The sequence below is a fragment of the Cantharellus anzutake genome, assembly GCF_015039405.1.
Source record: "Cantharellus anzutake strain C23 chromosome Unknown EI90scaffold_5, whole genome shotgun sequence".
Classification (NCBI taxonomy): Eukaryota; Fungi; Basidiomycota; class Agaricomycetes; order Cantharellales; family Hydnaceae; genus Cantharellus; species Cantharellus anzutake.
The window spans coordinates 321028-346668 of NW_024066955.1; the positions used below are offsets into that span (position 1 = coordinate 321028).

The 25641-nt window shown below is 49.5% G+C and overlaps 9 protein-coding genes across 9 annotated transcripts; 5 read left to right on the forward strand and 4 right to left on the reverse strand.

The window, feature by feature from the left end:
• Positions 1-1356: 1356 nt before the first annotated feature.
• EI90DRAFT_2906513 (uncharacterized protein) lies at positions 1357-1936 on the forward strand (the record flags this gene model as incomplete). Its single annotated transcript, XM_039054252.1, has 3 exons — positions 1357-1578; positions 1633-1701; positions 1748-1936. The coding sequence occupies 3 exons, from the start codon at positions 1357-1359 to the stop codon at positions 1934-1936; spliced, it is 480 nt and encodes a 159-aa protein (XP_038921720.1).
• A 246-nt stretch (positions 1937-2182) lies between these two features.
• Positions 2183-6132, forward strand: EI90DRAFT_3150765 (uncharacterized protein). The gene is made up of 16 exons (XM_039065681.1): positions 2183-2480; positions 2550-2709; positions 2782-2980; positions 3050-3375; positions 3436-3509; positions 3563-3708; positions 3780-3802; positions 3866-4009; positions 4070-4624; positions 4679-4741; positions 4794-4908; positions 4960-5129; positions 5178-5298; positions 5352-5390; positions 5458-5571; positions 5621-6132. The coding sequence occupies exons 1-16, from the start codon at positions 2425-2427 to the stop codon at positions 5758-5760; spliced, it is 2445 nt and encodes an 814-aa protein (XP_038921721.1). The 5' UTR covers positions 2183-2424; the 3' UTR covers positions 5761-6132.
• EI90DRAFT_3035307 (uncharacterized protein) lies at positions 5875-10053 on the reverse strand. The gene is made up of 3 exons (XM_039058602.1): positions 9488-10053; positions 8996-9440; positions 5875-8945 (listed from the first exon to the last, which is right to left on the reverse strand). The coding sequence occupies exons 1-3, from the start codon at positions 10018-10020 to the stop codon at positions 6015-6017; spliced, it is 3909 nt and encodes a 1302-aa protein (XP_038921722.1). The 5' UTR covers positions 10021-10053; the 3' UTR covers positions 5875-6014.
• A 1531-nt stretch (positions 10054-11584) lies between these two features.
• EI90DRAFT_3035308 (uncharacterized protein) lies at positions 11585-12379 on the reverse strand. Its single transcript, XM_039058603.1, has 2 exons — positions 12284-12379; positions 11585-12223 (listed from the first exon to the last, which is right to left on the reverse strand). Exon 2 carries the CDS (start codon positions 12053-12055, stop codon positions 11840-11842), a length of 216 nt encoding a protein of 71 aa, XP_038921723.1. The 5' UTR covers positions 12056-12223; positions 12284-12379; the 3' UTR covers positions 11585-11839.
• EI90DRAFT_3143832 (kinase-like domain-containing protein) lies at positions 12077-14055 on the reverse strand (the record flags this gene model as incomplete). The annotated part of the gene is made up of 8 exons (XM_039065060.1): positions 12077-12223; positions 12284-12558; positions 12619-12757; positions 12812-12918; positions 12973-13139; positions 13196-13376; positions 13426-13531; positions 13597-14055. 8 exons carry the CDS (start codon positions 14053-14055, stop codon positions 12077-12079), a joined length of 1581 nt encoding a protein of 526 aa, XP_038921724.1.
• Positions 14056-14246: 191 nt separating this feature from the next.
• EI90DRAFT_3150768 (Cullin-domain-containing protein) lies at positions 14247-17551 on the reverse strand. Its single transcript, XM_039065682.1, has 14 exons — positions 17424-17551; positions 17343-17371; positions 17268-17285; positions 16860-17213; positions 16468-16809; positions 15981-16420; positions 15906-15930; positions 15765-15854; positions 15425-15706; positions 15078-15374; positions 14765-15025; positions 14576-14713; positions 14473-14520; positions 14247-14393 (listed from the first exon to the last, which is right to left on the reverse strand). Exons 1-14 carry the CDS (start codon positions 17428-17430, stop codon positions 14388-14390), a joined length of 2337 nt encoding a protein of 778 aa, XP_038921725.1. The 5' UTR covers positions 17431-17551; the 3' UTR covers positions 14247-14387.
• A 251-nt stretch (positions 17552-17802) lies between these two features.
• EI90DRAFT_3116912 (armadillo-type protein) lies at positions 17803-21718 on the forward strand (the record flags this gene model as incomplete). The annotated part of the gene is made up of 13 exons (XM_039062933.1): positions 17803-18193; positions 18248-18673; positions 18722-19020; positions 19071-19211; positions 19266-19433; positions 19483-19666; positions 19720-19990; positions 20046-20346; positions 20406-20666; positions 20718-20870; positions 20921-21104; positions 21173-21450; positions 21503-21718. The coding sequence occupies 13 exons, from the start codon at positions 17803-17805 to the stop codon at positions 21716-21718; spliced, it is 3273 nt and encodes a 1090-aa protein (XP_038921726.1).
• Positions 21719-21906: 188 nt separating this feature from the next.
• On the forward strand, positions 21907-24270 carry EI90DRAFT_2054174 (uncharacterized protein). The gene is made up of 7 exons (XM_039052486.1): positions 21907-22080; positions 22129-22317; positions 22379-22645; positions 22693-22970; positions 23023-23090; positions 23137-24056; positions 24121-24270. Exons 1-7 carry the CDS (start codon positions 22015-22017, stop codon positions 24154-24156), a joined length of 1824 nt encoding a protein of 607 aa, XP_038921727.1. The 5' UTR covers positions 21907-22014; the 3' UTR covers positions 24157-24270.
• On the forward strand, positions 24271-25199 carry EI90DRAFT_2053948 (uncharacterized protein). The gene is made up of 3 exons (XM_039052485.1): positions 24271-24488; positions 24544-24673; positions 24724-25199. The coding sequence occupies exons 1-3, from the start codon at positions 24385-24387 to the stop codon at positions 24970-24972; spliced, it is 483 nt and encodes a 160-aa protein (XP_038921728.1). The 5' UTR covers positions 24271-24384; the 3' UTR covers positions 24973-25199.
• Positions 25200-25641: the final 442 nt, after the last annotated feature.

Genomic DNA, 25641 nt, shown 5'->3' on the forward strand with positions numbered 1-25641 from the left:
GATAGCCACGCCGTCATACTTCGAACAATGAACAGCAGCAATGCTTGAGACTTGTGTTCATATGAAGCCGCTACAGCTGAAACGGTAGGCTACCTGGCGCGAAACTCAGTGAAGATGTGTATGATCAAGTCGTTGCTGAATTGGTGAAAAACACATGAATGTGTCGTGTTCGAAGAATATTAGAGACAGGTCTGCAGCTCGCCGGTCCCCACCAATGGGTTTTCTGGGCACGGCTCCTGCAATGGGAGGATCATTGCGTCTAGCGGCGATGGGCAGGTGTTTTGCACCGTTTCCTCCTGGGTCGGGTGAGCTACGCTGAACTTTCTCTGTGCTTCTGGTTTATGGCAGTGTGAACTAGGGGAGATATTGTAGTGTAACTCTGGCGGACGAGGGTCGCCCCAGAAAACACAGATCACCCACATGAACCTCGAAAGGCCTTTGGGGCAGAATTGTTTTGGCGAGCCTCTGGAGAAAATATGGTTGGGAGGGCCTTGGCTTGGTGATGGTTTAGGACGCTAGGTTACGTCCACACCAGCGATGTCTGGTACATTGCCCTTGAAGACTTGGGTTAGGTCCCACGTTGCCACTTAGAGGATTAGGGGTTTTCTGATTGCGACTCAGGAAATGCGTAAGGGATAGGATGAATTGGGAATGATTGGTCGAGCGTGCGAGGCGTTTGTATGACTATTAAAGGCTGAGTGAGGTTCATGGCAAGCATGATAGGTATGTTTGAGGCACGATGGCATCTCTCCACATTTTCTAGTATATTTGGGTTCTCTCGGTAGGGACAGTAACAAGGCCCAATGTTCAAAAAGAAGCCAGAGTGGCCTGGAGGAGCGATCGGCGTGAGATGGCTGAAGCTGCCCGAATGTTCTTGGGCAGGTGATAGTATATTCTGAGGTTGTTGACTGCAGCAGCTCACATAGTCGGCGAAATGACGCAATACCAAATCAGGATCCGAGAAGCTGCCTTTCCATGATGAGAGCATGTACATCCAACAAGTTCATGTTGTCAGATCAGAATAAAGCTTCAAGGGTTTGGCGAATTTGTAACGTGTATCCATTTGGCCCTCCTGGCGATGCCCCAAGGCTCGGTTCTGCGGTATTTGGGACGGCTCCATTCATTGATCGTCGATTCCCTTCGCCGACCTGTTCCTGCATTGATCATGCGTGGCATTCAAGTTTTATTCATTCGTCGGCGCCGATTCATTCACTTCTTAAAGTTCTGTTTCGTGCATTTCATAGATAAAAAGCAAAAGTCGGTTTCTCTTTGTTTCACCAAGGACGACGTTCGCGCCGTAGCGGAGTTGGCCGAATTTCATTGACCCCATCAATTTGAAGAGTCGATACGCTGACAATGAGCACCCCTAACCGAGGCAGGCCTTTTACGGATGTGTCGCGAAGGGCCCCTCTAGATACAGGGAGGCTGCGGTCTGCCCGACCACCGACGCAAGCGGCTGAAGAGGAACGGAATTCTGAAGAATATCTCACGCAGATGGAAGAAGACTGGAACAAGCGAGTCGACACGGAGATCGACACACTTGTGTCTGACATGGTTACCTTGGCTGAGATTGCTTCGGTGAACACACTTCTCGCTTTCACGTCAGAATAGCCTGTCTCACTGAGATTGAAGATTGAAGATAAAGATAGGCTCCGAGCTTCCCAAGAAGCGTTTCAGACTATATGTCGGGCAGAGTCGATGGTAAAGTTAGTAGCTGGCTGTTCGGTACTGTGCTAAAGTGTTTTAGGTATCCGCAGCTTCATCTTTGTTATCGATCACGCATTCGCTTAAGCTGCTGTTCTTGCTTGCAGACGAGCAAGAAATTGCAAACCGACGGGCCCAAGAGATGGTTGTGGTTCGGGAACAAATAGCTGAAGCTCAAGAGTGGACCATTAAAGGATGGGAGACGCTGTTGTCCTCGGGAAGCAACTCTTAACGCGCCACAATGACATGATGCGCTGGCAATCTCGCCTCAACTCGGCATTGTAATGGAAGGGAGGATGTTCTGTGGTTCGGCTCGTAGTCCATCTAGCCGATTGACTGAGCTGGAATCGAACTTAACTTCCAGTTGGGTTTGATCTGGAGCTCAAGCAATGGCCACACCCATGTATTTGTAGTTCTCGTGTTGTATTTGTGCTCAAACATTGTTCCTTGTTTTGACTTGTCGGCAATTGAGTAACACGTGGGGGGTTCTCATACAGTCCGGGTCCTACAAACTCTGGGGTCCTCGTTCTTGCCCTTCTCGTTGTTCTGCTAATAACGCACGAGCCCTTTACTAAGGCGCTCTCTGTCGTTGCTCACGCTTCGACCCTCTTCCGCCTCTAAACGCAACGGGGTTCTTTTGTTGATACATTAGCCACTGAATTCTGTCTACACTGCTTTCAAGTTTCCTCCATCCTCACTTCCACTTTGCGATCACCCTGCATGGCTGCAACTGTACGAAAACAGCAGAAAGGCGCCAGTCCTTCCACTAATAATCGGTTGGTACACCATTCTTCTCATTCCGTTGGGTCTCAAGGTTGAGTGTGATTGCTCTTCGCGTTGGCAAGCCGAAGCGCCTGGAGAGGCGGCCCCCCCCACTTTACTAATCAGGGCCATGCAAGCCGTAGCCACGGTCCTCCAATACCCACTCCTGGCCAAGGCTTTCCCCCAATGAACCAAGTAAATGCGCCTTCGCTGTCTTTGCAACAGAGTCTGGGACTAGCGCTGGTATAGTGGCCAATTTTGGAGTCGGCGTTCCCTTTCTAACAAGTACTGCTTTCTCACCCTTGCACCCATCAGAACACGAATATCGTTGTCTTCATAAGGAATGGATCGCGCCACGCCGGAACGCTTGTCTCCATTGAATCTACTGGTTTCACGCTCAAGCATTCAAAGGAGCTATCACGCCCGAATTCAGCCCCGCAAGATTCCATGTTCTTCCCTGCCGAACAGCTCGTCAATTGGCATCCTGGTGAATCTCCAAGCGGGCATGCAAAAGGTATGATACTTTTGATCTGCATTTGGACATCACTGGTCGACCTGCTGACCTCCACCACCTCGCCTGAAGGTTTTAGAACGGATTCTGACATTAGCCAGAATGCGCGCAGCCCACGGGAACGTCCTCTGCAAGCATGGACAGCCGATCCGAATCATGTGCCTCCCCTTCAGCCACCAATGCCCAATGGAAGTGCACTTCAGAACCCCGATGATGCCACCTTTGGGCCCAATGCCAATACCGGTCAGCCTTGGGACCAATTTGTGGCCAACCAACAGCTATTTGGTGTGACTGCAACCTTCAACGAGGAGATGTACACAACCCCCCTGGACCGAAACGCGCCTGATTTTAAAGAACGAGAAGCGAGGGCTATTAAGATTGCGAATGAAATTCAGAGTGTATGTCCCCTTGCGGATCTCTATATTCACACCCCTCTCAACTGATTCATATCCCGCCAGTCTGCAAGTAATAATCCCCATATTGCCGAGGAACGCAATCTATTGGATGATAGTGGTGCTAACGAGGAAGATAAGTGAGTATAGGGCTTGTGCTTTTCCTTTGCGTTCTCTTAGCAATCGTCCGAAGGTATGGCGCGGTAGTTCGCGCCCCCGGTGCTTATGTTCCGCCAGGTGCAAGAGCCGCTGCAGCTGCACAACCTTCACCTTCGATACGCACTAGCAGTGATCGCTCTGCTGCGCCCACGGTGACGAGTTCGAATGCCACTAATGCAAGTGTGCACGGGATCGCAAACGCAACTCCAGTGACAGATGCTCGATTGTCTGCTAATATTTCCGATTCTAAGCCGCCGGGTCTGTTGGAAACGAGGTAGGTATCGTTTCCTCGCTTTAGAGAATGGGTTTCTTGTTCTCTGACCGTCATTGCTATAAGTCTGGGGATAATAAGCTTGTTGGTGCATTCCGTGACTTTGTGGACAGCGAGAGACAGCGATTCGTGCAGAAAAAGCAGCAAATTGTCAAGAAGGAGAAAGACAACCGTATCGCCGACTTGTTGAAGTTCTCACAGGAGTTCAAGGTGATAAAACATCATGGGTTCAGTCTCATTAGTTCTCTGATATTTTGTACTTCACTTCAGCTAAATCGGCCGATACCTCCAGATCTGTTGCCAATATTGTCAAAGGACGAAAAGAAGCAGCATGAAATTGCTGAGAGGTCTAAATCTGAAGCTTCCTCTACAAGCGCGCGAGCCATTGGTGCGACTGCAGCCCATTCAGGGGTTGATCATTCGCCCCAAGTGCCTCCACGGCCAATTGCGGCACTCCCTCCCCAGGGTAAGGCGGATGCTTCGCTCGTCAAGCGTCCGCTTGCTACTAGCGGAGCGACCCCTGTTCCTCCCCGGCTTCCTGTTACACCAGCGAACCCCAAGCCCATAGTTCCTTCTACTGTGACACCTTCAGGGCCCGCCACGTCCACATCTCGGGGGTCCACAATGGTCATACAAAAAATTCCTCCATACCGGAAGAAGCCTGATCAAAGCCCTCCCGGGACAACCGCCAGTCCTGCGAACCTCTCCGACTCGGGAGCACCAGCATCGCCAACAAACTCCAATGCCTCTGGCTCCAACGCTTTCAAATTCAACGCAAAGGCATCCTCTTTCCGCCCCAATCCGAATGCATCTGCCTTCAAGCCGGTTTGTGTTCGCTGCTGGTTCTACAACTGTAATGTTTAATTTGCACACTTTTAGGTTGTCACGTCACCAACACCTGCGGCAAGTACATCCAACGCCAAGTCTGTTAAGGTAGAACAAGTATGTGCTCTCGCTTTATTCTCATCCCAGTGAAACGTTAATCTCGTTGTAGACTGTACCGCCGAATCCCTTCTTCGGGGCTCGTCCTGTCAACAAGAAGCCCATACATATTAAGGAGGACTTCAACCCCTTCAAGTTCGCACAAGTAGCTGAGGCACCAGTAACTAGTACGTGTCCTGGCTGCACGCGGGAGATTGACGCTGACATTTCAAACTAAGCCCCCCAATGGCCTTACAGTGGGAAGCGTTACATGGCAATGTTTCCTACAATTCACTCCCCTAACCATGCACCCTCGGTTCCTGGTCCTCCATTTGAGGAAGATCCAGCTGCTGCGGCCGCACGTGGTTACGGTATGATGTATTATGCTCCTTACCCATACCAGGGCCAGGTATGCAGACCATACGTTCGACCGATTGGTGCTGACGATGGCATCCAGCACCCGCAGCAGCAGATGATGACAGTGCCAGGCACTGCTGCGCCTCCTCCCGGCTACATGCCATCCCCTTTCATGCAGCCCCTCCCTTACCCTCCTCCCCCTCATCAACCCAACGGACCCCGTAAGTGCCAACCATTAATGTCATCTAGCAGCATTGCTCAAGCACTTCCCTAGCTGCGATGTACGGACCCCCACCTTTAAATGGAATGCAGGGTGAGTGGCAAGTTTTGGTCTTGAATGCGGACTTTCCAGGAGCTTACGACCCGACCTGATCGGATAGCACATGGTTACCCACCCCCGCCAGGACCATATCCACCTAACGGAGCACCGCGTGGCTCAATGCCCCCCACACCAATTCAGCAGCCCGCCTATGCCTATCACCAGAGTCCTCAGAGTGGGTCGAGCCAACCCCCTGTTCTTCCTTTTACTCATTCCACCAATAGTGTCTCACGCTGTTCCGTACCCAATGATGATGAGTCAACCTCCACCCCCCGGTGGGGCTGCTCCGCCACTTCCGTACGATCAGAGTGGTCCGCCCGGCGGCCCAGGTTCCGGCCCACCTCCGATGAACATGGGGCATTGATATTGATGAAGTTGATAGCGGCTTGTTGCGTGGAATGAGTGAACCGTGAAGTGACGACAAATGGCGATCTGGGTTGGACGTAGTGGAGGATGTGGTTCTTTTTCTTGCAGGAAGTGTCTGGTGCTCTTCGTTGTCGTCCTCTGTAGCTCATTTCGCAACAAGATTGGATCATCTTCATCACATGGGCTGATCAGTAGGCAAGAGTACATATGCAGCTGAGGCAAGCTAGGGGGGCGGTACATTCGTCACCCTATCTACTGTGATGTCCGTGACTGCAAAGAATTATACAACTTCGTGAGCATGTGCTTGAGGTTTTTTCCCTTCTTATCACAATTCTCGACCAACCACACCTCCATGTCTCGCTGGACGGTGTCAAGCTCCTCGACCAAAGGCAGTTCTCCACCGGGACGTATTGATGAGGAGTTGAGCAACAAGTCAAACAGCCTTACCCAGAGGTCAACTTGCCAGTACCTCTTGAGGCTTGGAATAATCCGATACCAAGGTTGACCATCGGAATTTGACCCTGGAATGACCTGTATATATTTCCCAAACATCATGCAGTAAACGATACCAGCGACACCAGCATAATCCGTCTGATACGTCCATGGTCGTCCTTCTCTGATTTCGATGCAATCAGTAGCATCAGCGGGCCAATTGGCAGTAAAGCTTGTCCCCGGCAGGTAAGCATTGACATCAATTGCGCGACCAAAGTCGATCAGCCGTATTCCACGGTCACTCCACCCTCCATTGCCGGATGGGTCATAAATCGTTGACAATGGGGAGATACTTGGGTCTGCCAGCCTGAGCATGCAATTGTCTATCTTGAGGTCACCATGGATAAAATGTTGGCAGTGCAGTTGTCCCAACAGTCTGAGAAGTTCCACAGTGAAAAACATGACCAGGAGCTCGTCGAAGGCGAATGTATCCTGAGAATGAATACCGATCTGGGAGGCATTGTTGACTGCTTCCAACAGCGTACCCTGGGCGGAGTAATCGAGGACAAGGATCGATTCATTCTTGAAGAGATACAAGTCGCGGGGCTTGATAACCACTGGACAAATGTCGGGAACGAATTCTCGGATGGTCTCAAGAATTACCCACTCCCATTGCATGGCTGGTTTCACCACCTTGAGCGCAACGAGTTCAGACTTCTCTGGAGCTATGCCGTCATCTTCGCCGTTTTTAGCCCATTCCTCCACAATTTCAGCAATCAGGGTATCCCGAGCCAAGAATACCGCCCCAAAGCCACCCTCGCCGAGTTTTTCGAAGATCTCGTAAGATGCGTCCCCAATATTGACGAGAAGTGGCGTAGGAGGCTCGGAAGCGGAATGACCAAGACGTGATCGCTGGCTTCTCTTCTTCGTGTGTTTATCAAACAGCTCTCCGTAGTCTGACTCATCGGTCCTAAGGTCATGATATAGCTCAGTATCAAGACAACCCCAAACTGTATTGATGTACTGAGTAATGTTGTCGGGGTGAAAGGGATCAATCGGCCCTGGTGCCTCGAAACATTCGACCGCTGGGAGAGTAGACTTATTTTCATGTTCCAGCTTCAGCGAATCCAGATTTTCAACGATTCCGTTCTCTTTGGACGGAGTATTATCTATTCTTGGTCCTGGAGATGTCAGACGTATGAGTGACTTGGTGTTGGACCCAAACTCCATTGTGCGTTCAGCGATAGGAGTCATGATCGCGACGCCACCACGTATTTCGTAAGAACGAGGAGCCACATCGGGCAATTGATCATTCTGTTCCGAGCTTTCATCTTCCCCGGCATCGTCGCACCATGCTGTACTCACAGGGGGCGGCGCCATATCGTCCGTATCGGCACTGCGTGAACTGGGGGGAGAAGCAGCGGATCCCGACGTCCTTACAGTCGGGCCGAAGACGTCTTCAAGACCTTCACTACCGCTCTGCGGCAACGATATTGAGTTGGGCGATGAATTTTCCGTCAGAGAGTCGACAATAGGCACCGTTTCCTTTGGTTCTTGGAACAACAAAGTGGCCGAGGGCATGGAGTTGTCAGGGGAGCCAGAAGAATGAGCGGGTACAGAAGATGGATCGACGGAAGGGTCAACAAAAACGGTGATCTTGTGGGCTGGCTTCGACGAAATGTGACCTTTTATCACAGACGGCTCCTCACGAGAGAGGTCGGATTCCTGGGCCCCGGATGGTTCTTTCTTGGCAACCGAAGGGAGACGAGGCGCATTGTTATCTTGTAGCATAGCGAACTTGGTGGGTCCGCGCGCCCCCGGTAATAGGGACTCAGTGGACCCCAGACCAGGATCCGAGAAAGTCTTCGATGTCAAACGAGGCACTATGGGCACTTCATCAGCTAAGGCGGCCGATGCTGCGGATTGGGAAAGGGAGGCAGAAAGGATGACTTCAGGTGCTGGTATTCTTTCCTTAGGCGTCCAGACTGGGATTTTGGCAGACGGAGGGACTGGGTTAGGCGTAAAAGGCACAGCCATAGATGATGCTGAGAGCATCACGCAAGATCCAGGGCTACCTAGCTGGCCTGGGGGATCGATGCCATCTACCTCCTCCTCGATACTAGTGTTAAACATGCTGAACACGTCACTCAAGGCTGCCTTGGTGTTCGTAGTTGGACTGGCGGTTGGCCCCCCAGTATTCGATTGTCTACGCTTGCCTAAGCTTTTCCTCACCTCGACAGGTGCCGATGACTCATCCCTGAGCGGCACGTCGAACTCTTCCACAGGCGGGGGAGGCCATTTCTTGTTCAACAGCCCCAGAACACGGGCCTGAGATTCCCTCCGATCATACTCTTCACCGTCTAGCCAAACTTGTGATGTCGCGAAGGCAGGGATTTCGGCCCTCTTCCCAGGAGCTGGCGCTGGTAAGGATGGTCTGGGCTTCGGTCCAACAGCAGAGGAGCCTGACGTAGGGCGATGAGATCTGGAACTTGTTTCGGACGGCGCCGGAATTTCCCGCAGTTGAGGAGCATCATTTCGAGTGGTGGGTATCCCGCGGGCCTCTATATCCCCTGCATGTTTTGGCGAGGCGGGAATGTCTGGTATCCTAGGCAGTTCAAAATCAAACGCGACAGCTTGTGAATAATTCTTGAATGGATCCCGGGATATATCCTGATGGGCGCTGGCTTGGTGGGGTCCCAGAACCCGATCAGGGGTGTGCATCGTGCTCGGTGTTCTTGGAACCGATATCTCCTAACAGCAGACGTGAACGGATTGTAGACAACATTTGAAACTCTGCGCACCTCATCCCGATGGACTGGAAACCTGTCCCTTGGGGGAACCATTTTCTGGTGTAGGGGCTCATTACTCAAGGAAGATTTGGGACGCCCATTTTCTTTCACCGTTTCAGACTTGGTTCCCAGTCGTGGCCACTCGTTAGTCTTGATATCTACAGGCTCGGGATCACAAGCGACATAAACAGGGACCTTCCCAATGTTTGAACGAGGGGTTTCCATCGACACTGACGAACGCGTCAATGCAGCAGGAGGCCCTCCTCTCCTGGCGCCAAGGACTTCCCTCCCGCCGAGGACCAACCGACTAGTAGGAGGTGGCGGTGGCGGAGGCTCTAATCCTCCCGGTATAACCAAGCAACGCGCCTGAAATTCCTTATAGCTGGCCTTGATCCTTTCCACACCCAGCACTCTTCGAGATATGCCCAGTCTATAAACTCCATCCGCTTTCGAACGACTGAGATGATGTGAGAAGGGGAAAACAAATGAACAGGGAGACCTCACTTTCCGTTCCTCTCTAACAACAAGGCATACTGCTGGTAAAGATGTGGCCAGTTCGATCCAATATCATTCGCAAGCATAAAGGCGTAGACGCGTTCAGTCTGCTCAACGAGGTTGGCATACTCCATCCACAAGTGAACATATTTTGACTCGTTCTTGTAGCGCGGGGAGTCACAGAATTTACGCGTTGCCTCTTCCAATACGGGAAGCAGGCCACTTTCGGAGGAGCTACCAGATGGATAATTGTCGTTTATCCATTTCACGTATTGGCAGTAAGGTTCGAGGGGATCGCCATCAATTGGATCAACATCCTTAGCATCTAATATGAGTTGCTTATAGCACGCGTGAGACGACGCGAGCCCCTTCTGTCTCACGGCGTGTGGTGTTGAAAAGACTTGTGAAAGTGCATTTGCCGACCGACCTTCTCTCGAGGCCACAATGTTCTCCTTGGCGCGTTCAAGTAAATCGCCATCCACCACAGTGACCTGTTGGCCGTCGGGCGGTCCATGGGCGCTGGATCCTGCAGAAAATGACATGCAGCGGGGGAACCGTGTTTATGTTTGTTTGAGCATGTTGCCCACACTGGGCGTGGGAACCTACCCTGTACAGAACCTTATCACAAGCCCTTCTTGTCTATCTGCATTACATACATCATCCCCACATTCCTAATGCGAGGGAGGTTTTGCGTCCTCTACAGCCTTCATTCACTTGTTGTCTCGCTCTATCCGTGGCTGGGCGTTCGAGTGCCCCGTTTAAAATAAAAACACAGATGTTGACGTTACATCATACCTGCAACTTCCGTTCGTCCCCGTACACTCTCAATGCATTCTTCGGTTTTTCGATCGAGTATGGGACCCTGCCAAGTAATGCACTGGTGTCTGCATCCCACGCGCTGCTGCGTCAACGGAATGCTGTGGTCTGAGGCGAGAATATGTCATCAAATTGGAACGAATAACGTGTCGACATTCCCCCGGAATGAAGGCTATACGATATCATCACAGGAGAGAGCACAAGTCTTGTCGCTATCTTACCCATCGATCTGGATTGCCCTCTACGGCCTTTCTTAAGCACCAGCTAACAGCATCTAGGATCTAGCAAGCACCTATTCCTGCTAATACTGCTTAAGTGCAATTGCTCAGGTGGAAAGCTAAGATTCCTCCCGCCTTCCGCTGAAGTCAGGGATGTCCCACCGGTCCTTCTTCAGTCGTGCACAGCCGTCGAATGGGTCTCAACCATCATCGTTTCATGGAGCTTCTAGGCGCAAGGACCCGGTGACTGATTCCAAGCTTGCGGAAGACTGACCCTCGTTAGGCAAAGGATAGTATGAACATACTGTTGCCTAATGGTTTCCCTACTGGCAGCATGACACAGTTGAGCTCAACACCGGCACATGCGGTATCATCAATGCTGCCGACCTGGCGAGCGTTAACACTACAGTATCGGGGACTAGTTATTATATCCTATAAGGGTCGAACCAGCTGTGATTGGCAGCGTGCAGGCAATATGGCTGCAAACCCCGCCTCTTGAAGGTCGTTATTCTGAGACTAATAAATCTGTCGAAGCGAGTGTGATTGTCGCGCCTGTAACAGTGCAGCCTGTGGCCTGAAATGGCTATTGCATTGACCCGAGGTGTATAGGCTGGTCAGGTCATTGGGCACGCAGGGTGGGTGACAACCACCGGAAAAGATTTTACCTGACGGGAGGACACTGCTAATAGGACACTGAGGATATGCTGCCGGCTCCTATTACGTCTTTCGCCAGCACTCAAGCATGGCGTACATAAGTGCAATCACACCTGATTGCACGCGACGCCATACAGCTCGAACGCTAGCTTGAAAACTTGCAGAGATCTCACCCTAACGCCTTCCGCAGGGTTTTGATCGATCCATACACGCATTCCTCGCATTCCTCGCTTTTGGTCCTCGCATGTCAAACTTGGGGACTTTACCAATAAGAGGACCGCCAGATGTAGCAACTGCAGAATTTGACGCATCACTTCATACGCAACATGAAAAGGCCCACTTGCTCTTCGTGTTGAAGGATTCGGAATGACACGCATTTAGGGGGCCAGTGCAGGAGACCCCAGAAGAAAGGTCGAGATGTGCGTGACCCAGTGGAGATATACTTCACTAAAAGCAATTGACCAAAACATTATAACACACGTCCTAAAGCACCGTGAATGTACTGGTACACTTCTTCTGAATCAGGTAATATAAAAATGAATGATGAGCCCCGCTGACAGACGCGTCTGCCTGGCCTAGTGAAGCTTGATTCTGTCTACAGTTCCTCCAATGGCTAGAGAAACGAAAAGTCTGGATATTAAAGTACAATGAAAAGGAAAAATGCCGAAGAGAATCATGCGTGAGGTGTCATCACAAAACATTTCACTTGATGAACGGGAGGTGACGCTTGAAATTTCATGTGTCTTCGAGATCGCAACAGGGAGTCAAGGAATGTGGGGCAAATGGGTAGCAAAAGGGCATGGGTGGACGTCGTAGGAAGCATTCCAGTTGTCGCGAATGTTGCAATTAGGGTGTTCTGGGGCATCAGAACCAGGATGCAACGGTTCATATCCACGGCGGGTTATAGGTATTAGACTTCCAGCGGGATTTCGACACGGAAGAAAGGATGGTGTAGGGCATCCTTGACCGTCAGTCGCTGGTCGGGATCGAAGTGCAGTAGTTGCCGAACGAGATCTTGGAAATGTGTGTTGGTGGTATCTGTTGCAGGTATAATTTCCTATAAGATCAAACATCAATGTTGGTCCATCAGACAGAAAGAACTATGAATCGTGATTACCGAGAGAGGTCGTGTCGCCTTCACTTCCTTCCTGCTTTGTGAGGTTATTTTCTTCGATCTAGGCGGCCAATCCAACTTCGCGCCCTCCTTAAAAAACTCGGATTTCGTCTTAGCCGCCTTTCGGGCCAACAATCCAGGCATAGGACCCATTACGGCTTCCATCATTGCAAGGTGCTCCAAATTATCATGAGTTTGAAAAAGAGCCATGCCAGTGTAAAATTCGACAAGGATACAGCCAATCGAAAAAGCGTCGCACGGGTATGACCAACCAAGACCTATCAAAAGATGAGATAGTGAGCACAATGGTCAGGCCTGCAGTGGATCTTTTCACTGACCAAGGATAATCTCCGGTGCTCGGTAGTGCCGCGTGCAAACGACGGTGGAGTGGTACTCGGATTCGAACGTGGCACTCCCAAAATCAATGAGCCTTACTTCGGTGGAATTTAGGATCATCTTAGACGTGGGAGCGGATCGCTAGATACAGAACGGAGTGAGATGAGGTTCGGGAGGGCAATGAAGTACAGTTACTTTGCCATTGGAAGTGTGAGACGCTGAGACAATACGATAATCATTATTGACTAGGAGGATGTTTTCGGGTTTGAGATCTGTATGAACAAGGGTGAGGTCATGGAGAACTGAAACGAGGTGTCAATGAGATTTCAACAATAGGTGTTAGGAAAAGAACCCACAGGCAACACTGGTCAGCACTTGTCGAGCGAAATCTTGTATGTGTAGCCGAGGAAAAGGAGCAAAGTTATTCTCCTTCAAAAAGTCATATATGCATTTCCCTAATAATTCGGAGACGATGCAAATGTGGTTGCGAAAGTCAAACCATTCTATTAGGTGAATGCATTTGCTATGTGCTGGTCTGATCATCTGTTGATAGGCGAAACGAATTCAGGCATGACTTACAATTTGTTGGTGGGGTCATGCTGTTTGAGAGTCTTCAAAACTCGAACCTCAATTTTAGAGGCGTCGCGATACTTGGGAATAGATCTAATGATTTTGACTGCCACCAGACTCCGGGTTGACAGATCCAAAGCCTCAACGACCTTCCCAAATGTCCCTTGGCCTAATAGTCGCACGATTCGATCTGCTCCACCATATTAGGCATTGTTGTTGACCGCTAAAATCAGACGCACATCTTTGTGGGACGCCAATAACATCGCCAGGTTGAATAATATAGTGACCCTCTTTATCGTCATAACCAGCGGGACCCGTCTTTGCCGACGTACGCGAGGACTGAGACTAGTTGAGCAAAGGAGAGCAGTCAACACTTGTTGTAATGATATTAGCAGACCTTGAGCTCTTACCTCACGCAAATTTGTAGATGACCCGTTAGTATAGCCAGTTGCCTTGGCATCATATGCACGGGCAGCAAGGGCTTTTCTTTGTAAGGCACCACCTGTCGATGAAGGAACAGGCTTTGCTGTCGTGCTCCCCCCAGACACAGGAGCCGTATCCTTCTTGCGACGCTTCGCAGCAGGCGGCGCAGCCACTGTGCGCGAACCAGATGCTTCGGCGGCAACCTGGGCCCTCGTCCTGACACCGTTAGAGTACGCGGATGATATGGCTGCACTAGCGCTATGGGTCGATGGAGTGATGGACGTCTGGGGCTGAGGTGGAGGAGTAGGTGAGTCGTCGATAACTATCACCTCTCTGATGCGGCCTGTGACGCTGTCTATCTGAGTCTCAGACCGATAAGACGTGGCTGCAACAGGTCTTTTCCTTTTGAGAGTGCTTGTCCTTAGGTGGGATTGTGTGGGGGCCATTTGTGATGAATAGGAGACCGTGGATGACAAAGGAGGGGGTTTGGTACGGGGCAGTGGATCAGGGGGTAGGCGATGACTGGCAATCATGGCAAATTGGGGTTCCACTCACTGCCTGTTCACCCAGAGAGCGACGTGGGCAACGAGCTAGCAGGTTTGTGAGTACACACGGATATAAGAGTTTGCTGATGAGGCCTTAAACGCCTAACTCCGTTTGAATTGGCTCAAGACACCTTTTCCTATCCAGTGTTGCACGGAAAAGCATCCTCGTAACGATATCTTACATGCTCATCTACTAAGATTAACACCATACAAGACAATGAAGCCGGTCATGCTCATGCCTATAATATCAACAGAAAACCACGAGTTTTTAATATCTTCAATTAGAAAATAATCCATGTAGAAACAGATTCCACCAACCAAGTATATATAGGACTTTTTGTCCTCTCCCCTGTCCAAGTAATCTCTCTGAAAATTATTATATCAGATAGCTATTCCCATGCAGCGGATTCCAATAACATACGTCCAATAGTGCCTCAATGCGTTTCTTGATCCCCAGTGGGTTTGGCGAAAAACGATGCGACAATTGGCGAGTCACTTCGTTGATCAAGTCATTGTGGGACATCCTTTTCCGGTCTTTCATGATCCGCACAATACATGCCTAGATCGCAAGTAAGCACTGCATTAGATGGATGCCCTGTAACCAACACACCTCCATCTGGAATTTTCGTTCTTCGTCCACTCTGTCAATTGTCTCCTGCCGCTGATCATTGGTTTCGATCTTGGAAGCTACAGTCCCGATCTTGATGCGTTGCAGTGAACAAGTGAAGTCCAGGTTGAAAGAAAAGGTGTCATCCGACATCACGTCTCTGCCCGGCGGATGCTTCTTCAATATCTTGAATTTTGCACAAGCTAGAGACTGTAATGTCCGTCGTAATTCAGCGTCTGGGATAGAGGCAGAATCTTTGATGTCCTAGAATAAATGTCACTTGGCTTAGTTTCCCCGCATGTCATGGCTTGCGTACCTCGAAAGACAAATGTTCCTCCGGAGTCACTTCCTCGAACAGCAACAGAACAATGAGGGCATATGTTGACACATTCAGATCATGTCTTCTACTCTTGAATGTCACTTTGAGGTCCGCATTTCCAAGTGAAGGTTGCCATGATAATCTTCTCCCACTGTGCCGTGATAAGTAAAAACGCTCGAACATTTTACATGAAAAGACCATGTCATTGGCGAATTTGCAAGCAGTAGCATCGTGTGACATTGGCCAGAATGTTGACGTGAGAACCTGAACAGAAAGTTCTATTGGTGGGGGAAGCTAGAGGGGGAAATGAGCGGAGAAAAGAAGCGAGAAAGGCGTGGACTCACCGCAATACTCTTGCCAAGATGCTCCCTGTATGCCTCCATTGTGTCGTTGGATATTTTCATGTCATGGAACATTCCCTCGAGTTTCTGAGTGAACTGGAAGCCACATTCAATTTTCAATTTCGCAAGCATTCCACGCTCCGCGTCATCAGAAACCGAGCGACCACCTAACAGTCGCTTTGCAAGGTGAGTCTTGTAGTATCGCTCGAAAACGTCCTTGTCAGTTACAAAGCGGAACACAGTAATGGTTTTATCGAGGACCGTGTCGACTTCTTCATCAGTTTTCTGGAAGTTCAGGAAATAAATGACCATGGATACAATCAGATGCACAAGCATAACTTACGCCCTTAAGCCCTTTCTTGAGGTTCTCGTCGATAAATAAAGAAATGTACTCCGGGGCTTTGGGGTTGGAATTAATGAAAGATTCAAATGCCTGTTAACCGCAGTTAGAGTCGTAATATGCGGTGACAACAAGGAGGCGTACCTCGTTCATAGCCACCTGTATACCCCTGTCATCTGCAAATGAGACGCGCAGAAGGCGATCAAAAACGTCCTTCACTCCAAGACATCCGAAACCCATTTCAGAGCTGCATCAAGACGTTTCTTTCCGGCCAAAGGAGCATTTCCGGGACGAGGCTTCCTCCCTTTTCCTCTGGAAGCAGGCTCATCTTCTCCTGCATCTCCATCACCTTCTTCCATATCCCCTTCGAGCATCTCTGCTTCATTAAGGTGTCTACCGCGCTCAGCGATGGAGTCCTTCAATGATTTTTTTAATGCAGGAGGGCCGGCTGGAACCATAACGAATAATCGGAATAGCCGAGCGATGTTATCATCTTGATGCAAATTAATCATATTGTCGAGACCCGAGCCAAGCATGGAAAGGACAGCCTCGACGTGGGGCGCTATCAGTGTACGTTCAAGGATGGATCTGAGCGGTGCTTCGATGGTAGAGAGGTAGTACGATGCTCTGACTCGTTCGGATTCAAGTCTACCTTCGACCTGTCCCGAATTAGGATAAGCCCCAGCAATTAAACCCTTAGACTTACCCTCCGCAAGAATTCTGGAGCATCACAAGTATCCAGCAATTGCTCCCCCTCGCGTTTATAATAGGTCTCGCTTTCCTCAAGTATGGGTGGCTCCATCTCTTTCTTGAAGACAGTCACATTTAGACCTCCATCAATTAGTTCGCGATACACATCAATGGATCCTTTAATAGCTGATCGGTTGACTGGATATCCATCTCTTTCTAAGCGAATTTGCTGTTGCAGAGTGCTAAGCATGTGACGGTGGACAGCGTATAGGGGGGAGCGGATTATACGATCGAGGAAAAGCTGCATTCCCGCATCCCATATCATGGGGACCTGTGCGGATTGGATGTACACACGATCCTGCAGAGAGGCAACTCAGTTTTCAGAAGTTGTGCATAAAGCGCGCTCACCATGTATTTTAAAAGGTCACGCAACTTCTGCATGCTCATTTTGTGATCATTCCAAACTTTCCGGAAAGCTTTGAGCAGCATTTCACCCTCTTGGGTCTGTTGTACAGGATCGCGTTCATTCGAAGAGGGGAAAGTTGGAACAATGACTTCCTTGGCGAGCTTATCCAAGTTTTCCATGAGCAACTCCTTTACACCCTCATAAAGTGTGGAACCCTGTTTGTGCAGCACCATATTATACGCGTACCGGTAGTTCTCCTCGAAAGAAAGGTGTGATGCATTTCCATTTAATATCTCCCGAATGGCACCAGATAGCAATGTCCACGTATCGAGTTTGCTTTGATCAGCGCCTGAAGTCTAAACAAGAGTCAGGTCATATTGGCAAGAAACTGAACTTCATGTTTACCATACCCTTCGTGGTGGAGGCCGCTAGTGGAAATTTTAAAAAATCGATAATAATAGAGCGCCAGGTAAACACCGACTTACAATCCTCCCTTTCCCCCGACGTGCTGGTGCTTTTGATTTATGAGTAGGTTGACAGTTACGGTGCCGAGACGCGATGCTCACCCGACATTCACTTGACAAAAGTGTGGGCACCGGTTATAACCGCGCTCTTCCCTGATTGGAATCAATAGGAGGGGGAGCCTGACAGGTGCCCAAGCGAAAATAGCGAGATTTGGGACTTTAAAGCGTGATTTCAACGTCGGCGAATGATTTTCAATCGAATGTGTGATCACGTGAACGATCGCGAATCCGTGTTGTGGTGAGCAAACCATAGTATTTGTTCTTGTTTTGTCACTTTCGCCAGTGTATTGGCTTCTGCTGGCCTGGGTCGCCTTCAAGATTCTTTTTGTGCCAGATTTTACCTAATTGATGCTCCAAACCTGAAATTTACCTCCTTGCCTGCGTCGATCTTTCGTTGCGGCCTTTCTATTTTGCAACATAAATGGACCAATTACTGTCCGCGATTGCTGTAGTCTCGGACCCCTCTCAGAATAGGGACTTGCAGCAGCATGCGATCGACTATCTGAATAGTGTACGATCACACCCTGACGACTCATGGCGCCTTGCTCTCGAGTTGTTCATTGCCAGAACGTCCGATGGAACGTGGTCAAATAATCCTCAGATCAGATTATTTGCACTTCAAATCATTGACGACTTTTTGAACTTCCAGCCAGAGCGAGTATTCCCTCAATCGGCCCTCTTCCCGATTACCGCTGACTTGCACGACAGAAAGGCTCCACCGGGACTGTCCGCCATTGAAGAACTCAAAATATCATTCCTCAGCTATATCCAAGAAGAGTATGTTTATGGCGCCGCTGAATCATCTTTTCCATGTGCGTCTTCTAAAGAGTAGACATGTGTCGAAGCGCTCGTGACATTTTTGTCAGATATTCGTAACAAGTTCTCGCATACATTAGCGTTACTTTTCTTAGCTTCGTATCCGTCTAACTGGCCCGACTTCTTCCCAACACTGTATAAACTCCTTGGAACCTCTACAACTTTGCCCGCCCAAACATTCAATCTGCATGTCTGTGCACTGTTTCATCACTTGCTGATAGAAATTTCTGGAGAAGTTGCGGATTCTATCCTGAAAGGCGCGAGGGACTTTACGGAAGAGAGACACCAACGAGATGGAGGAGTACGTGATGGGATACGTGAGAATGACTCGAAAGGGATCAGCGATGCAGTCTTGGCAATTATCTCAGATACGGAAGCACGCTTAGTCTCAGCGAGGAGCGGCACAACGCCTGATGATCAAAATATGTTAGTCGAGGCTATTGGTTTGGCAGTAAGAGCTTTCGCAAGTCTGATCTGTGAGTGCCAAGCCCTTTTGTCCTAACATTAACGCTGATAACCATCAGCCTGGATCAACGTTAATTTCACTGTAACACCCGACACATTGCCTCTACTCTTCCGCCTGCTGTCGGACCCGTCTTTGCCCGTCCGAGTGGAAACGGCCAATGCATTCGTTAAGATGCTCCAGAAGGGGTTAAAAGAACCATCAGACAAGCTGCACCTTATACGAGTTCTGTCCCTTGGAGACATTCTCCCTGGCCTGGAACAAGGCACTCGGGGTGACGAGGATCAGATGCTCTTCCGTGAAGGACTTGGGAAGTTGACTAATGCTCTTGGCCTCGAGCTCTGCAGGCTCATTGATGAGGTACTTTGTGGCAAATTATCGTATGCCATCCTCTGAAAGTTTATCTATAGAACAGCTTGGCCAGCGAACTACAAACTCTTGCCCGTCAACTGCAAGCTCAGATATTACCAGTTACACTGCGCTTTTTGGCCGATGAATGGGATGATACTTCAATCACCGTCCACCTCTTCTTGTCCACTATCCTAGGGGCGGTATGTGTCTCACATACCCCACTTGGAGAACGTGGCTCATGTCTGAACATTTAGTATAAACGACAACGGAAGAACTCGCCATTGGCTCATATGACGGAAGAGAAAAAGCAATTCCTTTCGTCCCTGATGGAGGTCGCGTTCCAGAAAATGAAATGGGATGCCGATGCCGAACCAGACTCCATGGACGATGACGAAAAGCTCGCCTTCGACACAATGAGGAAGGTTGGGACCACTTGTCAAGTTAGCGATTTGACTCTTAAATCCTTCTTAGGATCTTCGGACATTCGCGGACTCAGTCATGGCTATCGACGAGCAGCTGGTGAATGGCTATGTCGAAAATCTTGCACTAAATACTTTACAACAGTACCGGTCGGGGGCTGTCATTTCCTGGCAGGATGCAGAACTCGCCGTTTATCTTGTATTTCTGTACGGGGAGCTCCAAAAGACTGCCAAGGGTGAGAATGCGATAGTTCTTCACTCCTCTCACCGCTTATCTTTCTCCTCCCAGGGCCTTCGCAGTTTGTAATTGTACCGCCAGAGGTCAGAGCTGAGATGAAATCAGCGGTTTCCATTTCCAAGAAGCCTCGCATCGATTACTCCGCATTTCCTCTCAGCCCTCTCGGAAAGCTCATGGTAACATTAGTGGAATCAAATATCTCCTCCCACTCGCATTATCTAGTAGTGACGCAGTTTTTCGAAACTGTGGGCCGTTATGGGGACTTCTTCCGAACTCGAAAGGAATGCAACGAAGCTGTTCTCACCGCCTTCATTGACTCACGGTCAGAGTTGCCCTGCCATTCCCACTTCTCAACCGCACACTGACAGTCCGTTCAGAGGAATACACACAGAGCGTGCTGAGCTGCGGGGACGCCTGTTCTACCTTTTCCATCGCTTCATCAAAGATATCCGACAAGACATTTTCAAGCATGTTATTCCCATAATTCTCAACGGAATTGGTGACCTGTTAGTCCTTAACATCGAATTACCTGAGCACGATTCCCCTCCTGTTGATCCGTTGGAAGCTGCAGTCAATGCGCCGAGTTTGTTTGATAGCCAGCTTTATTTGTTCGAAGCTGTTGGAACGTTGATATTCCAATTGAGTGGAGAAGACCAAAGTCAGACGGCCCTTCTTCAGGTAGAAATAATAACCGGCATTGGGATGCGTATTAACCACTTTTCCTCATTCCCTCACAGAGTATCATCGATCCGCTCCTGTCTGCGCTCGAGGATTGTCTTCAGGTTCAGATGATTAGTGCTCAGGATGTGCTTCCAATCTTAAGGGTCCATCATCTTATCCGAGCTTTGGGAAATATCTCTAAGGGCTTCCCTGACGCACCCGTTCCCACTCCCCCAGATTACAAGCTTCCACCTTGGGTTGCTGTGTTCCAGCAAGTGGCCGAAGCGATCCTTCTTTCACTTACCACCATGAGCCAGTATCATGTCGTCCGTGAAGCAGTGAGTCCACTCACAGTTAATTGTTACTCAGTTGTATATTGGAGCTTGCAGACTCGTTTCGCCTTCTCCCGAATAATCGCATCCTGTGGCCCCGCGACTGCTAAGTATATCCCAACGCTCCTGGGTCGCATGCTGACCTCATGCGAGACTGCTGAGATTTCTCAATTTGTCGCATTCCTTGGCTTGGTAGTCTTTAAGTTACAGGTGTGTTGTTTCAAGTGACCTTGTTCGAAATTTATGTTCATTTTACACAGTTTGAGATATTTGACGTGCTTGATGAAATGGTGGCGCCCCTACACAATCATATGTCGAGCATCGCGTTACGGCCTGTTGACGGTACTGACACAAAGGTGGAGCTACAGCATACGACAAAGTCGTACCTGGACCTGCTTGTAACAATCATGACGGGCCCGCTCTTTGTCGTTTTTGTCTCACCCAGTAAGCATTGGCATTCACGTTCATACCGACGAAACTGATCTACGGCAGGGAACAAGGATTTGATTGAGTCACTAGTCCAATTCGTCGTCGCCGTAGCGGGGACCCTTCCGACCCCCAGGCTCAAAAGGTTGCATGGACTGTTCTCGCCAGGTTCACCACTCACTTCGGAAGAAGCGCAGCGCAGGCTGAAGCAATCGCGCGAGAACGAGCACAAGCTAGCCAGCCATTGGAGCAGAATCATTACATCCCTGGCTTCGAGGTGCTGATCTACGAACGTCTCATCCCACTGGCATTCGAAATCCCGACTCGGCCTGGTTTTAGCTTAAAGGATGCGCAAACAGTTCAGGTGCGTTGGATTACGGGTCATAAGCAACAAGATGATTTCATGTGCACTTTAGGTTCTTAGTGAAACTGCAACCTTCCTTGCGGCAGCCCGAAAAGCGAGAGGACCAGAAGCACTTGAGTTCTTCTCTAATGTCTTTCTGCCATCAAGAGGTTGGCCGACCGAAGCTGTGACCAACTTTGTGACACAATTGAATGCGCTGGATACAAAAGGTTTCAAAAAATTCTGGACTGACTTTGTCCGAAGTTCCACCAATGCAGCCCCTCGGTGACACAAAGCAGCATTCCGACACAGTCCTGCATGACGACCTTCATGGTGATGATTTATTTCCCACATGCATCCCATCCTAGTTAGAAATATCATTCCTTAGATCCAAAATGTTGTTTACGAAACCGTGATGCGTCGGTGCACACATAGCTCATCAACTAACATTACAACGTCAACTGACCCTTGTTCTGATGCTAACCATCATACAATTTGTGGCCCAAAAATGGCTTGTTGTGGAATTGTCCGATGTAATTCAGTTTTCCAAGCTTCGGCACCGAGCAATCAGACGCGCAAACTTTCATGAGTCGCAGAGGACGCCCTAACGGTGTGCGCGGCCCTACCTCCGCCTTGACCTCATACCTGAAGGTTTGTTACGCGTGTTTGTTTGATTTCGGACTACTCAGCCCTCGGTAGGAACAAGGCATTACCGCTGGGCCAATCAGCGTTTACAGTCGCCGGATTGGAGGCAATCAAGAGGAGGCCGGTGGTGTCTCCACAGATGACCAAGCTGCAGAAGAGAATAGCGCAGATGCAGAACAAAACATGGGGGCTGGTCCTTCTGGACCCCAGGAGCCCACGGGATCAAGCAAACGGAAACGGCAGGTGAGCCATTGGAGGGCATGACTTCCCGTGTCGGATACATAGCATAACCTGTCGTGGGTAGGATAGTGATGGCGAAGACTCTGATAATCTTGACGACGACGAGGACGAAGAGCCTGTTGCTACCTCATCCAAAAGGCGCAGGGTTTCTTTGGCGAAGGAAAAGGCCATAGCCAAGGCGAAGGCGGCGAGGAAAGGAAGGGCGAATGAAGATGAAGAAGGGGAGGATCGGTTTAACGCGCTATCCAATAAACCCGGGGGCAAAGCTTCGGCTCGACCCCCAATCGGCAGCCTTGAAAAATGCGGGCAATGCGGCAAGAAGTTTCCAATGGTAACGGTTCACCAAAAATCCCACTCTCACACTCATATCACACACAGACTAGATACACTCAACCGGCGACTCCAGGTCCAGGCTACTTATGCCATAAATGCACTAAGGCGTTGGGAAATGACCCATTTAAAAAACCTGTTACCCAAAAACGCCAAAGGGAGAAGAGGAATGTTCAATATTTTGAAGAGAAGGAGCGTGTAGAATCGCTTGCTCGACTATGCATTAAAGTGGTCACGAAACATATCGATGACGTTGATGCCTTAGGAGACATTGGTGCAACGAATCTAGATTGGATATCCAAAATCATTGCTCGTAATCGCAGCCTGTAGGTTCTGATGACTTCCCGTAAGCACTCTGATCTCCATTATTTTTCCCAGGAACGCTCGCAATGCTCTGTTGTTCTACGACGTTGAGAACACTACTTTGACCATGTACGATTGTACAGGTAAGTTCGATTACTGCCGAAGCGCTGTTGCTGACGCCTTGCTCAGCACTTGTTCCTGACGCTCTCTGTACACTCGCATCCTTAAATCCGAGGCTGGAATCTGTCCGTTTGGATTATTGCGGCCGAATGAACGACACCGTTTTCACACATTGGTGCAGTGCTCTTCAGCATCTCAAGAAGCTAGATCTTCTTGGACCCTTTAATGTCCGAAGTCAAGGCTGGGTCACTTTGATTCATGGGATAGCTCAACCTCTGGAGAGTTTCTGTATCACCCAATCCCCTCGTTTCGACATGGGATGTTTGCAAGCTCTCGCCACGCGTTGTCAAAACTCTCTCGTCAAGCTAAGACTACGTGAATTTTCAAAACTCACAGATGAATGGCTCTCGGTCCTCGCATCGTTCCGAAACCTCCAATCCCTCGACATCTCGTATCCTGCTACATCTGTGTCCGAAGGGGCTCTTATTCGGTTACTAGAAACAATAGGGGGTCATCTGTTGCATCTGGATATCAGTGGGAACGAGGAATTAGGCGACCCAATTATCGAAGATGGTCTTCGTCCACATTTAAGGAGTCTAGTTACCTTGAAAGCATCCCATCTACCACTGCTCACAGATGATGGCGTCGCTGGATTATTTTCCCGCGATGGTGAAACACCTACAGTGTTGCCCTCTCTTGAACTCATCGACCTGTCTCGTGCCCCCGAATCGAGTACTGGTGCTCTCACGGCCATCCTATCGCATTCCGGCCCCACCCTTCGTGAACTCAATATCAACGGTTGGAAAGGAGCGAGCAACGAAGCTCTGACAGAAATTGGCACGTCGGCGCCCTTACTGAAGAGGCTGGATATAGGGTGGTGCCGATCCGCTGATAATTTTACCGTGAAGAGCATTCTTGATGGTTGCAGGAATATCCAGGAGATTCTCTGTGCAGGCTGTAATCGCGTTAGCATCGATTGTCCCAGGAAGGTGAGCGCTGGATATCGTTTCCAAGGTTGCATGGGTGGCTGATATCAAATACACTATTTTGCAGCGTGGCGTTTCTATTCGAGGAATTGAGGCCATTTAGGTCTCGGGAGGTCGGCGACTGCGTTGATGATCCACGTCATTGTTATCACCAGTTGCGATCCGGGCACTGCTGCAGGGGAACATGTGTATAAGGCGTGTTACTTATTCTATTGAGTGTTTTACGGACCGCATGGCTCTTCGGTTTGCACACGATGCCTCGCGGTGCCAACGTGTACTATTCGCTAAGAGGGTTATAAATTGACCACAGTCGCCTCAACAACTACAGCTCATGGATTCTGTTTCGAGCCACTCAAGCACAACTAGCAGCACCCGTGTCTACGTCTCTATCAAAGACATCGTTCTTGTGTATGTCAACACTGACGTTGAATCAAAGTGCAGCATAATCGCACCCACGAATGGGGACAACAATTGACAACAGATTGTTCAGGGCTGATGATGCTACCATTTTGGCATTGGTGAAAGCGTATCAGAATGCTGGCGGAGACGCTGTGCGCATCCTTCGGAAATCAACTGCTAGTGATTCTGTTGTCCGCACGGGTTCTCGGCGGAATTTTAAGGTATGTCCCTCACAATCATCGTTACGCTGCCGATAACACGGCAGTTTTAGAGCCGAGTAAAATTCTGGCTTCCTAAACGGAGGTTCAGCCAGCCGATAACTCAACCACCCCTGAAACTCAAGATTTGCTTCCAAAATTATTTCGCCCACATCATCATCTCACCATCGAATTCAGGAAAACATCGGTGGGACATTATCCTCAGTGGGAGGTTACCTGAGCAGCGTATCAATGACATCCCGAGCGCCAAGATCAGCCGTTTCGTGTTTGAGCTTGTGATATCCATTTTACAAAGCCTATAATCCCCACAATTTGACTTATGTGGTGTTAACAAAAGAACTCAGTTATTCGATCACTCTGGAATTAATTTGTGCAAGGGGCCAGGATTGTTGCATTGGATCCTGCGAACGGGGGCGGCATAAATCTTCATTTTTGGTGACTGGTAAAAATACATGAGCAAAGGAACGTTGGCGATTGGCGCGCAGCACGGAAATCGCTCCGACACAATAAAGGGATTCGTTGGTCATCAGATGACGTGACAGATATGAGCAGAGAGGATGCGTGAACATTAAAACGTGGAAGATTGCGTGATGAGTGGAAGTATCCAAGATCGTAGATTAAGTGCGGTTGAGTAGTCGAACAGTTGGGCGTGTTAGAATCGTGCCGTTCGTGCATGAAAGTGACAAGTGAACGAAAATATCGAAGTATCGAAGGAACCCGCGATCGTGCAGGGCCGGGGGTCGTTTCAGTATGGCTCAAGCAACGGCGATGGGCGATTTGGACAGCATGGGAGAAGAAACCACTCGGAAAAACGCCTTCTTCATTCGGACAGAAAAAGTTTTGTTGCGAGCGGTAGCCGGATGGGGATGGGTTTCTATATGATTGCCTGTATAAGGGGATTGCAAGTATGATAATGTTCGAGTAGCCTCGTATTCGCGCGCGAACTTGACGGCTTCGTCCTGCTCTGTTCC